General features: G+C 35.1%; 1 protein-coding gene across 1 annotated transcript; it reads left to right on the plus strand.

Moving 5' to 3' along the window:
- Positions 432-13,892, plus strand: LOC109834234 (probable E3 ubiquitin-protein ligase ARI2). Its single transcript, XM_020402214.1, has 5 exons — positions 432-558; positions 1,045-1,525; positions 12,551-13,099; positions 13,175-13,382; positions 13,755-13,892. The coding sequence occupies exons 1-5, from the start codon at positions 528-530 to the stop codon at positions 13,767-13,769; spliced, it is 1,284 nt and encodes a 427-aa protein (XP_020257803.1). The 5' UTR covers positions 432-527; the 3' UTR covers positions 13,770-13,892.

The following is a 14,785-nucleotide window of genomic DNA, read 5'->3' on the forward strand; positions in this document are numbered from 1 at the left end:
GCCCTGCAGGAGGCGTTGGCTAAACAACGCGAAGAAATTAGAGCTGAGTTCAAAACCGAAATGGAGTTGACCATGCAGTAGATGCGAGATCTGCAAGTTTAGCAACACCAACCGGAATCGAGCCAGAAGACGGAATCCAGCCGGCGTAATGAAGAGGATGAGACTATCTTTGACGATCCTCCTCCAGATAAAGACAACTCCGGAAGCGGTCCGACCAAGTCATCCACTCAACCTCCACAGATCTACTTGAAGAAAAGTGAGGAAGAGGATAAGAAGATGCATGATCTCGAGAGCAAGGTCAACGCTCTGATGACGGCTCAGGAAGTGAAGAAAACGGGCATTCCATACCCGTACCCGAGGGAGTGGGACCTGATTCCTTATCCCCAGAAATTTAATTTGATTAACTTTACTCCTTTTGATGGCAGGTTACCATCATTGAGAACAGAGGCATTGACTCATCGGTTTCTTCAACCACGTATACATGCAACATCTGTTTTGAAGATATTTCTTTTGATGCAGTCACAAAGATGGACTGTGGCCATTGCTATTGCAATGACTGTAAGTTCTTCTTTTAAGCACATATCCCAAACATTCCTTTTACTGAATGTTCTGCATTTTCATACTATAAATCAGTTATTTCTTTTGGTAAACGTTATATTTGACACTTTTCAAACTTTCTGCAAGTTATTAGCTGGAGTTTGTATTTTGGAAAAGATTTTTTTTACTACTAGTGCATTCTTGTATCTCTCTCAAATTGTTAGATTATATTTTCAACCTTGACAAGTAGGTTTCTCACTAGACAGGTAGGCCATTATTCTTAAAAGCCGGTAGAGTGGAAGGTTCCGTTTGGGTGCCTGATTTCTCTATCTTCGGTGACAGCACCACATATAATCTTAATTCCATGTGTGTTTGCGTGTGGCTTAACTTGCGTGTGGATCCGTGTGCATTTTTATTGATGTTTTTGCTGGGGTTTCATGTGGTTTCTTTTGCTTTTCAGCTATATGATACTGTATGGTTGTATGTTGGTCTTTTCTTTCTGCTCAGGTTGGACAGAGCACTTTATTATCAAAATCAATGACGGACAAAGTCGGCGCATACGGTGCATGGCCCCAAAGTGTAATGCCGTTTGCGATGAAGCAGTTGTAAGGAATCTAGTCAGTGCGAGGCATCCAAATATTGCAGATCGATTTGACCGTTTTCTACTCGAATCTTACATTGAAGACAATAATAAGGTTAAGTGGTGTCCAAGTGCACCACACTGTGGAAATGCAATACGTGTTAAAGGTGATATTTATTGTGAGGTAGAGTGCACATGTGGACTGCAGTTTTGTTTCGGTTGCTTGTCAGAAGCTCATTCACCTTGTTCTTGTATTATGTGGGAACTATGGAAGAAAAAATGCCGAGATGAATCAGAAACTGTGAATTGGATGACAGTTAACACCAAACCGTGCCCCAAGTGTCACAAACCTGTTGAGAAGAACGGTGGTTGCAATCTAGTTTCCTGTATCTGTGGGCAAGCATTTTGGTGAGTATTTCTATCATGACCTTATTTTCACGTGTAATTTTCTTCAGGTACTGCCACCAGATTGTGCTAGCTGCTTTAAGCGTACGCATGCATGATGCTTCTCAAAATCAAGTCACAATGCTTCTTAAAATCAACTTGATCAAATCTTTGATATTTGATGTGATAAAAGTGGTTATAGATCTTATATATTTCAACTTGATCAAATATTCTAATCTCCTTTGTGTTTATTATTTGGGCTTCAGCATTACTATGAAGTGTATGCTGTTTTCTTTTAGTAACAATACACAACTTAAAAGGAAAAAAAAAGAAAAGAAAAAAAAATTCTAGACGCTCTTTAGATTTCCATTATAACAATGGAATCATAGACCATAGACCAATGCAAAGGCTGTCAAATAGAAATTTCTTTCTTTACACCATTAATTGATAGATCTTTAGTGCTTTTGACTCTTGTAATCAAATTAATGTTTTCCTTTCAGTGTGCATTCTGATTTTTCTTTACATTTACATACTGAATTAACTGAGCAAAGGCCTTACATCTGAACATATATTTACTGATTGCAAATTTGTATTGTGCTCATGTTGTTGTCTTAACACTACAATATAGCAGAGAACGTTGATATGTAACCTTCTAAGTACTATATTACCCAGGTAATAGATTTCTTCAATAGTAGGAATTACAGGAGAAGGATCTTACATTTTTATGGTAGATTTTGCATCTCATTACTGGTTTTCACTAGGAATGCATTTCTTTGCTTTTTTTTTCTTACAACTTAATGATATAGTACTTGCCACTCACATATTGTACTCATTTCCCAATTTATTGAAAGAAATGCCTGGATTCCTAATTCTCAATGTAACTGATTATGTTTGCATTTTCTGGTTATTGCAATATATTGTGATCTAAGGAATGGCAACTAATTATATTTTGATGCTTTGTTTGGTTCGCTGGAATGGAATGCTCATTCCCACTTCTTGTTACCAAACACAAGTTACACAACACCTTTTTTAGAAGGTAGAATGCACATTCCCATTTCTCATTCATTCACACATTATGTGGGAATGAGCATTCCCTATGAGATAGTAGGGAATGGGCATTCCCAGTTAAAGTGCAATCAAAATTTTGAAACGATGTCTTGATTGCTTATTAATTACACAAACCAAAAATAAAATGTATTGTCATTCTCACTTCATTCTCTTATCTCATCCAAACGTGAGAATGTGAATGAGCATTCTATTCCACACGTATTCCATTCTATTTCTTATTTCATTCCATTCTTACTTGACTTGATTACCACGTACCAAACAAGGCGTGAGTGTATATCTAGGTTACTATTTAGGGAGTTGCTTTTCTTATATGATAATTTTCAACCACCTTTTGTCTTCATTATGTTAGCTCGCATGATTTGGGGAACATGTCCTTGGTGCTTTGGTGCTTTGGCTCCTTAGCTTGTGCATTGGAGTTGTTTATGCTTTAAATTGTTTGTATGTTTAAGTTGAGCAGAGTTTCTATAGCAAGTCAACTGATGCAGGGCAAGGTAGTTTCAAAATGTTGCAATTGAGATTAGTAAATTTTTTTTCCGGATTTTAATCTTGCGTTAGATAATATATTTATGATTGAATTTGCTGTGTATTTATGATAAAATTTGTTATTTAGTTAGGATTAAATTTGTTATTTTGTTAGGATATATTATTAATTCTGTCTATTAATAGGGTTTTATTTATTATTACGATTTTGTTTTATTTCTTTAAATATGATTGTATATTTCAATTTATTGAGGAGAGGAAGCTTATGACAACTTGTTTTGTTCATGTAGTTTGCACTATTAGACTGTTATTTACCGGGTGTGGGGGCCATCTTGTATTTTATTGAGCTAGTATGGTGTACATGCATTGCACGTGTTTCCATTTTCCTATTTATATGTAAAGATAATTTTATGTACCTAATGTATATTTTTATTATATATAGTATTTCAAATTAGTTTGATTTGCAATCGATAATTTATTAGATATCAAATCAATTTTCCCAGTCATAAGTTTATACATTCTATTTAGGGTAAATTCAACAAACGACTCCAAATAAACTTCCAAACTTTTAAAATATCACGAAACCTCCTTAAATTCTAGGGTTCTCAGGAAAACCCTTTCAACTTTTAACATTGTTAATAAAAATCTAAAAGCGTGAAATGCAATTTTCATTGGCAAAAATATCACCCTGCATAGATTTACCTACATGTGATAAATAACAAAGTCAGCATTAACGCCATTAAGAAGAGTTTTCTGAAAATTGTTGAAAGTTTAAGGGGACTTACTGAGGTCGCTAAAGATTACTAGGGTTTTATGACATTTTGCGAGTTAAGTGATATTGTCTAAGGCATGTTCAAATTTTAGGGTTTTTTTGAAAGGCTAAAAGCACTTAGGTACCTTATAATGTATTAAATTAAGGACAAATTTTTAAAAACAACTATTTCCAAAAATTAATTAGCAAAATCAACATTCTCCCATAAAAATGAGCAAAATTGACCTAAAAGGTCGATTTTGTCGTTGGCGTTCCCATACTCCGGCGCCCAGCTCTCCTGTTTGCGAACCTCATCCCTAGCCCCTTCGCCAGCTCCGACAGCAGCCTCATCCCCCTCTTGCAGTCACTGGAGCTGCGGCCGACAACGACGACCCCTTTGTCCCTGCTCCTCTCCACTGAGATCTCGTCTTCCGAAAGTTTTATCGATACCCTCCTCTTCGAAGCTGAGAACGAGCCGTAGTGCTTCAAGATCCCCTTCGTGGGCTCAAGGCCCTGGCGCTGACCACGGGGGCCATCGAGAACACTGCGGCGTTGAACGTCGCGATTCGAACCGGCCAAGTTTGAACTAGGTCAGTGTGGGAATTGGGCTTCGGTGAGCTCGGGTGCATGGGGTTGTTGAAGATGGTGATTTTGGTCTTGGGTTGCCGGTGCTTACGACAGCGGTACATGCGATGGAGGAGGTGGCGGTCGACGAGGGAGAACATTAGAGGGGTGACGATGGCATTGGAGTTTGGGGAGGATGAGGAGAAGAGTCTGACTAGTTTTTTTGGAGAGGAGGTGGTTGACTTTTCTTATTTTTATGGGAGATGGTCGATTTTGCTTAATAATAATATCTTAAAAGTGTTGTTTTCAAAAATTGTCCTTAAATTAACTTAGTTATTTATTAATTTATTTATTTAATTAATAGTAATTAACTTATTAATATAAAATAATTTTAGCCTCAAACTGATAAGCCACATAAAATAAGACAGGAGTTTCTTTTTGCTCCTTTAATTCAATGCATGTAATCTTGTGAGGAATCACACTACTTTTTGCTCCTTTAATCCAATGCATGATATCATGTAAGGAATCACCAAAAACCTCATAGTTAACAAAATCCTATAGAACATAGATTGAGACAAAAACAGAATGCAAAAATGGATAGAAACTATAATTATTATTTTTTAAATGAATCACATATATTCACATCATCTCCAAAAAAGGCAAAAAAAATTGAACACCTTAAAATCTCAGTGCAAAGCAATGTTGATCAAGAAAAGGACATGAAAATTATAAAGATTATAGAGAAAACAAGCTTGAGGATGCTGAAGCAGCGAGGAGAAAAGCAAGCTAGATTTGGTTCTTTTCTTCTATCTAAGTTTTAATTATGAATTGGAATGTTGATTGGTAGCACTGCCTGTCCCAAGCTAGTGCTGTGTTTATTAGCGGCATTGCCTGTCCTAAACCAGGATAAAGGAGGAGAGTTGTGTTAGGTAGCCGACAGCCAGCGTAAAACATAGTCGAATCCACATGAAAAATTAATCCTCGTTGGGGCGTCACCACCGCGACGCCTTGCATCGATGCCACTCCGATGCAATGATAAGTAAGCAATGGTGGTTTGCTAGGACGTTCCCCGAAAGCGATGCATTACATCGATGTCTCCCTGTTGTAATGACAAATAAGCAAGAGTGTTCTAAGAATCTACAATCCTCTAATAGGTTACCTCATAGTATTAGACATAGACTAGAACGGTCTAAGAGGCAAAAGGATAGGAGACTTGTACAAGAAAATAGAATTAGATTAGCTACTTGGAATATAGTTACACTTACTGGAAAAACTATGGAATTAGTGGATGTCATGCTTAGAAAAAAGATAAATATAATTATATATATATAAGGTAAGGTTACCTCATAGTATTAGACATAGACTAGAACGGTCTAAGAGGCAAAAGGATAGGAGACTTGTACAAGAAAATAGAATTAGATTAGCTACTTGGAATATAGTTACACTTATTGGAAAAACTATGGAATTAGTGGATGTCATGCTTAGAAAAAAGATAAATATAATTTGTTTATAAGAAACTAAATGGATAAGTGAAAAATCTAGAGAAATTGAGAAGGTCGGATATAAACTTTAGTACGTGAAAAGAGAAGAATAGGAATGACGTGAGATTTCTTGTAGATAATATAATAAAAGAAAGTGTTGTAGAGGTAAGAAGAGTTGAAGATAGAATAATACTAATAAAAGTTATCTTAGATGTAGAGGTTATTAATATTATTAGTACTTACGCACCACAAATAGGCTTGTCCGAGAGTACCAAAAAAGAATTTTGGGATAGATTAGATGAATTAGTACAAGAAATCCCATTTAGAGAGATTATTTATAAGAGGGCATCTGAATGAGCATGTTGGTAAGGATAATAATGGATATGAGAGGATACATGGAGGTTTCGGGTATGGAGATAAGAACGATATGGGTAAATGAATTTTAGAGTTTGTAATATCGTATGATTTGATAATAGCAAATACACTTTTTAGAAAAAGGGATGAACACTTAATAACCTTTAAATCGTATGATTTGATAATAGCAAATACACTTTTTAGAAAAAGGGATGAACACTTAATAACCTTTAAAAGTGGTTTTAATAATAGTCAAATAGACAGAAAAAGGGATGAACACTTAATAACCTTTAAAAGTGGTTTTAATAATAGTCAAATAGACTTTTTTTCTAACTAGAATGATGGATAGGTTAATGTGTAAAGATTGTAAAGTTATACTAGGAGAGAGTTTAAGTACACAACATAAATTGATGGTCTTAAACATTGTCTATTAAGAAGTGGAGTAGAAAAACTAACGTGAAAAAGAGACTAAGAACTAAATGGTGGAATTTAAAAGAAGAGAATTTAATACATTTTAAAGATAAGATAATGAAATAAGATATATGGAACATAGATAATGGGCTAATATTATGTGGAATATCATGTCTTCTTGTATTAGGAAAGTGGCTAAAGATATATTAGGAGAATTTAAAAGTTGTAGATTAGATGGTAATGAGAGTTGGTGGTGGAATGAGAGTGTGCAAAAGGTTATTAGAGAGAAGAAAACTTTATATAAAGAGTGGCTGAAGTGTAAGAGTAGAAAAAACTTAGAAAATATAAATAGTAAGGAAGGAAGCAAAAAGAGCAGTTAGTGAGAATAAATACAAGGCTTATGAATTTTTTTATAAGAAGTTAGAATCTAAGAAGGGAGAGATAGATATATATAACATTGCTAAGATTAGAGAAAGGAAGAGTAAAAAGTTGGGTAATGTTAGGTGTATTAAAAGTGAGGATCAAAGAGTTCTAGTGACCGATGGGAAAATAAAAGAGAGGTGGATGAGTTACTTTTATCAATTGTTTAATAATAACCAAACAAGTGAACAAAATAGAGATTTTGATCATACAGTGAATGATAGGAAGTATATATATTGTCGAAAAATTAGAATTAGTGAGGTTAAAGATGTTGTAAAGAAAATAAAAAGTGAAAGAGCCGTATGACCGGACGATATCCCTATTGAAGTTTGGAAATGTCTTGGAGATTAGGTTTAGGATGGTTAACTAAACTATTTAATAAGATTATCGAGACGAAAAGAATGCCGGATGAGTGGAGGATTAGTATTTTGATACCGATATATAAGAATAAAATAGATATACAAAGTTGTTCAAATAATCGAGGTATAAACTCATGAGTCATACTATGAAACTTTATGAGAGGGTAATTAAGCAAAGACTAAGAAAAGAGAAGTATATTTGAAAATTAATTTGGTTTTATGCCTGGGAAGTTAACTATGGAATCTATACATATTTTCAGACGGTTGATAGAGAGATAAAGAGAGAAGAGAAATGATCTACATATAGTTTTTATCGATCTAAAAAGTTTATGATAGAGTGTCTCGAGAGATAATGTGGTGGGTGTTAGAAAAGAAACATGTATCTAGTATATATATTAATGTGATTAGAGATATGTATGATAGAGTAACAATTAGAGTAATAATAGAGTAACAATTAGAGTAATAACTAATGAAGTAGAGAGTAAAACATTTTCTATTACCATAGATTTACACTGGGTGTAAACTTTAAGTTCTTATATTTTTGCATTAGTTACGGACCAATTTACTAAGCACATTCAGGATGAAATCCCATGGTGCGTGTTATTTATCGATGATATAGTATTAGTTGATGAAACTAGAAGAGACATTATTTCTAAAGTAGTAAAATGAAGACAAGCTCTTGAATCTAAATGTTTTAGAATTAGTAGAACAAAAACAAAATATATGGAGTGTATTTTTTGTAAAACTGGAAAAGGAAGAGAGCCTATGGTACATATTGATGGCCAAGAAATACTTAAAACTAATCATTTTTTGCTATTTAGGATCAATCGTTAGACATGATGGTGAGATAAATGATGATGTTGTGCATCGAATCTAATTAGAATGGTTAAAATGGAGGAGTGCTTCGGGAGTCTTATGTGATCGTAGAATACCAATAAAATTAAAGGAAAAATTCTATAGGACGGTTATAAGACCGACTATGTTTTATGGGTCAGAGTGTTGGACAATTTAAAAACATGTTTAAAAAATAAGTGTAGAAAAAATGAGAATGTTGTGATAGTCATGTGAGTATACATTAAAAGGTAAGATAAGAAATGAGTGCATCCGTAGTAAATTAAAGGATGCGCCTATTAAGGATAAAATGAGAGAATAGATTAAAATGATTTGGTCATGTACAACAGAGACCCCTTAGTGCATCGATTATGAAAAGCGATAATGTTAGAGTTAATGTGGTTAGGAGATCTAGAGGCAACCTAAAATGATTTGGTTAGAAGCAATTAAGAAGGATATGATTAAGACTAACTTGACGGAGGAGATGACCTATAATAGAATGGAATGAAAAAATAGGATTCATGTAGCCAACTCCAAACATTTGGGATAAAGGCTTGGTGGTGGTGGTTGTGTAATTGGAAAGTTGATTGGAGAAGTGTGATAAAATTTTATTGTTATTTATAGTAATTTGGTGGGAGAGGAATAGTTGTAATGTTTATTATATCATTAGTGCAAATAAATTTATATTTAGTGTACCAAGTGTTAGTGGAGGAGTGTTATGAGTAAGTGTTTCATTTGAAAATTAATGGCAATCAATTGGGAGGTTATGAAAAATTGTATGTATGTCTTTATGTAAGCATGGATGTGCAAGCAATGTAGAGGTTATGAAAACTTGACCATGTATGTATCTTCATTTATGCTTGAATGAATGTGTTGGAGGACATTTCGGAAAGAAATGTTTTAACATGACAACCCACTTTTATAATAGTATTAGATGTATGAGTCGCCAGTCAAGGTCCAATTTGTATCATTCTCTTATAATATTCATAAACCTAGATTCTTCAGTGTTCCTTAATTATTTGAGGAGAATTTTGGGGAGTTACTCCTGCAAATGAGCTTAAAGTACAGGACAACCACTTAGGTTTTCCTGCAATGTAGGATTCATAACAGTCTCTCTTGTTATAGTTTCTATACAGAAGTTTGCACCTATTTAGGTACTTTGCATTAGTTTGATAACCTGTCAAAATTCTTTCAAGGAGCCTTTCTTCATTTTGGCAACCAAGTGGTAGGAAAAGTCTTATGTTATGTCATGATGGTTAAAGTTGGTTGCAGTTCGTACAGAATCTTTTGTTATTCTAGAAGTTTGACTATCTCTAAAATTTCAATCTTAATTCGTCATGTCTTACTTGATGACGTATTTTCCTTATCCTGCTTCCTGGGCTTTCTGACATGATTGCCCGATTTGTCCACATTTACTCCATCCTTTTGTCCTTATTTCTTCATAATCCAGATCTAAGCAGTGCAACATTCTCCTTTTGTATGTGCTGTAAGCTTTGTCGTGGGTAACCTTTTTGTCTCAGTCCCTGGTACTTCTTGTGACATCTTGTGTTTATTGAATTAAATTACTTGAACCTTTATGCCTGTCAATCTTTTAACTGAATTTTGGTTGGCATATAAATCCCCTTTTAAATAATGAAAGATTACTAGTTATGTATATTTATTGATATAAATTACAAATACATTTTGAAGGCATTGCCAATCGTCTTCAACTTGTCATTATCTGCAACTTTTCACATCAAAATAGTGTCAATTTATGGAGAGTACGAACTACAGAATTTGAAGGACTGAACAACCTCGAGTCTTTCCTCTAAATCGGTGTGTAATTTACAACAAGGAAACTATTGCCAAAGGGGCTGCCTATAAATCCTAGAAGGCTGTTTAACTCGTAGGCAAGTCAATTTTTAATGGACCAGAGAAACTCATCCTATCTGTATGTTATGTCTTAAGACAATGTCTGGATGGGATTTATAGACATCCTCTAGGTCTTGATGAAATCCTTGGATTACACCTATGCTGCTAAACTTTAAGGCCACATTTTGTATAGAGGACTCTGCTGGGAATAAACTTTTATTGATTCCTGCATTTGGCATGAGCACAAATAATTCATGCGAACATTGAATTCGTGTCAGCATCACATTCCTATGTTAGTTTTGTGGGAAAGTAATTCTTTTTGTAATATGTGGATAAGGCAATATATGTTATATTCTCATATTTGAGAACCTCAGAAGCAAAATTTCATTTTCTTAAAGAAACTCTGTTATTCCTTTGCTCCAACACCATCAGTATCACTGCATCAATCGTTTGTGTGGGATGGACACCTGTATCATGAAGGTATGCCACATGTTGCACATATGTTAGACCTGGTTTTTATATTTTTTCCGTACTTGTAGAATTTGTTTATGCTTGTATTTTGTGTCTTATTCAGAGTCTCCATGTTAGTGCAATATATGTTGACATGTTGTCATTGACTCACTCTAGTGTCATTCCTTGTATCCTTGCTTCACCATTGCCTCCACCATGGCTATTGCCACTTCTCATTGATGCACTGGCATTGTCGCTGTTGCTGTCATTTTCTCTACTTTTACCACCCTATAACCTATGTCACTTCCCTGATTGCCCTTATCGTTGTCACTGTGAGCCATGCCCACCCTCGGTAAGCTTAATCACCATCAGCGACCATCGTTGCTGCCACCACATCCTTGTAGTTGCTGCTCCTCTCATCCCAGTCTACCCAACCCCAGCGGACAAAAGCCCCCATCCACACATCAGGCACACATCATTACTACCACTATTGTTCTGGCTGCAACCTACCTTCATCTTTTTCCTCTCATAAAAAAACATAGCACTATTTTTGGTATAGTTGATATGTCACGTTCACCACCATCACTAATGCTGGTACCATCGCTCCTCCTGCTCTTCCTTTCAAATGGTGCATAGGGCTAGTTTTGGCAGATGGTGTGTAGTATGGAAAATTTTATTTTGTAGAAATTCTCACATCTGCTCTGGATCAGGTGAAGCACACTAATGCAACATTCCTAGCACACTGATTCCCAAAAAGCACATCACATGAAAGGGCTGTTTTTGGTTGGATGTTAATTAGTCTCTAATACGAGAAAACCATGGATGGAAACACATTTGTTTTTGCGCTGCACCCTTATGTTCCCTAGTCTAGATTTTTCTTCATTGTAGGACACTGCTAGAATGGTCAACCATTCATATACAGAGATTAATGCCATGAAACACATAAACCATGCAGCAAAGTAGGGATATAAGCATTGGGTTGGTGGACCCAGGATAAATTTAAATCTGAACTTCTAATTAGCTGCCAATACTAGTGCCAAGAAAATAAGTTTTAGTACCCAACAAGTGCAAATTCACACACGCATTGCATGTGCCAAGTGCTGGTTCCCAAGAATGCTAAATCAGGCAGGGTTGTCTTCCGTATTGAAAGCAACTAAATCCTTAGTTACCGTGATTACAACAAACAAAACTTTACTCACCTTTTCAACATCCCCTGGTTATGTCGCCAAACATCATTTGGTAATTTGTTATGCAATGGAACAAATCCTCTTTTCTCAAAACATTAGAGAAACATCATTTGGTTATGTTCCCAAACATTAAAGAAACATCATCATGAGCTGTGCAAAAAATGTTGAGTAGCCGAAATTTTTTGTATTGTTAAGAATCATGCCATTTTTCGTATTGTGTCAAAGGAATATATAAAACAGGCAGATCCAACTGACATGACATATCTGGTGTGAAAAGAATCTTCAGCCGAATTCTCCGAGTTTTTCCCTATTTTGGAGAACTGCTATCTAAATACCTCGAAGATTTCTCGACTTATAGTCGAATCTTTAGCAGACAGACCTGCATCAGTTTGAAAATGTACGTAGAGATGCCAATGATGTTTATATGGTAGATCTTTGGGACTAGATATTGTTGATAACTTTTTTACACATGAATTAGCTTTCACTTGAAAGCTTTTCTGACGTTGGTCTTAAAAGGATTTTATAGTCCTAGCAAGTTTATATTTCTTTTGACGATTACTGTTCAATCATTCTCAACTTTGTGAGGGGCCACATATGTTTAGCTTGGTTGTCAGCCCCATTAGCATTAGGCAGGTATTCTTGATTCCATGGCTAGAAAATTCTTTTGGAATTCTGGATCTATCACTTATCTATTATTGGTTCATCCTTCAAGAAATTTATGGACTTGCACAACTTGGAACCAGTAGTTTTTTGTCGCACAAGCATTTATGACTAGCTTTTCATAACTATTAACTGAAGAATGACAACAAACTACTTTTAAGATGTTGCTTGTCACTAAACAGTTGGTTATGTGGTGGTGCTACTGGGCGAGAGCACACATGGTCGAGCATCCGAAATCACAGTTGCGGGCGTTTTAAAGAAGATCAAGAAAAGCGTACTGAACGTGCAAGGAGGGACCTTTATCGCTACATGCATTATCACAATCGCTACAAGGCGCATATAGATTCTCTTAAGCAGGAAAGTAATCTTAAGGATAGTATCCAGCAGAAAATCTCTATTTCAGAAAATAAGCAATCTAGAATAAAAGATTACACTTGGGTGACGAATGGATTAAGCAGGCTCTTCAGATCGAGACGTGTTCTTTCTTATTCGTACCCGTTTGCGTTTTACATGTTTGGCGATGAGCTCTTTAAGGATGAGATGACAGCAGAGGAGAGGGAACTGAAGCAGAACCTATTTGAAGACCAGCAGCAACAGCTGGAATCTAATGTAGAGAAGCTGTCTATGTTTCTGGAAAAGGAATTTCAAGATTTTTCGGATGATGAGGTCATGGACACGATGAAGCATGTCATCAATCTGTCCAATGTTGTTGATAAATTATGCAAGCTAATGTGAGTTTGTTTTCACAAGTTAATGATTGATTGTCTCAGTCTGTTCTTTGTACTGACTCTGCTTTATCCTCGCAGGTATCAGTGTATAGAGAATGACTTACTGTATCCTCTTCAGCGTGCCCACAACATTGCCCCATACAAATCCAAGGGACTTGAGAAGGCATCGGAGCTCTCAATTTCTTGGGATTCTGATGAAAGTTTGAGAAGCATGAAAACCAATAATGAGGACAGCTGTCCACAATCGAACACGATAGCAAATGGCAGTGGTACATATTATTCTCAAGTACTAGCCTTGTGTTTTTTATGTAGCCAACCAGTACAGCATACTTCTTATATGCAATGTTTAATTCTGTGTAAATTTCCCAAAACCCCCAAAAAGTTTGGCCCATTCTAAAATAACCCAGAAGAATTTGGAAATCTCACTTAAGCCCACAAAAAAGGAGTTATTTGAAAATAGATTCAGAAAAATGCAAAAGTTTTGGCAGTTAAGTGAAATTTCTAAACTTTTTGGGTTATCTCAAAATGGCCATACTTCTTGGGGGGGATTTTGTGAAAATTCCTTTTCCTGTTTTTCCTACGAGTGTTTTGCTTTCTATTTTGAGTAAAATATGTAAAAGATCATCACTTACAAATATGCTCTCTATGTGCGAAACAGGAGCAAATTCACTAGCTAAGCGGGCCGGCGTTCAGTTTCAAGGATCTTCAAGTTCAGTTGAGAGCGGATGTTCTTTGCATAAACGCGCCAGAAGAGATGATTATGGAGACAAGGCTTTTATTGATCTCAACATGCCAGCTGAGGTCCTTGATAATAAGATCTGAAACATGCTTCCATTTTGCAACTGTACAGCTTTAACTAGCGAAACAATAATATCTGTATAAAAGAATAAACTTCATGACACAGCCTTGACATATATTTTTCTTCTAGGTTCATTTTGTTTTTATAAACCGGGCAGATTCCCCAACAAATAGCAAATAGGAAGGATATATATGTTTCTTTCTCTTGATTTTCTTCTGTGTGGCTCAGTTGACGTCTTTTCTGGGCGCATGGCTAGTATCTGAAAAATCTATTCTGCCTTGTCAATAGATCGTCTCCAAGATTTGAGGGTTTTAAGTTTTTGTTAAGGTTGCTGCCTCATTTTGTCGAGTTCTGGACATGGGGGTGTTTGGTTGCTTGCAATTGCATGCAATTGGGTCAGGTTTCTCCAGTTGTAAGCGTTAGTTTTGCTGCAACCCATAGTTGCAGTTGCAGCCACAGTTGTAAAACAACCATTAGTTGAAACATATAACTTAAAAACAACTGCAAATCACGGTTGCAATTTAGTTGCAATTAACCCAAATTTATTAAAAATTAAAATCATTACTCTACATTCAAAGAAAAACATTAAAGACTTAAACTAATCTTTAAAAAATTATTATCATAATAATTTCTTCAAAAAAGTTTTAAAAAAATAAAGTTATTTAAAAATATTTTTCCTAAAAAATGCTTTTTGCAAAGTAATAAGTTAAAAAATATTCTTATAAGATAATTTTCTAAAAAACAAATTATTTTAAAATATAATTATTTGAAAAAAAATATTATTATTCTAAAAAATAAAAATATTATTCTTTTAAAAAATATTATTTTTCATAAAAAAATATATTAATTTTTTATAAAATAATATTTTTGAAAAAGTATAACTCTTTAAG

This window comes from Asparagus officinalis, chromosome 3, assembly GCF_001876935.1.
Source record: "Asparagus officinalis chromosome 3, Aspof.V1, whole genome shotgun sequence".
NCBI lineage: Eukaryota > Viridiplantae > Streptophyta > Magnoliopsida > Asparagales > Asparagaceae > Asparagus > Asparagus officinalis.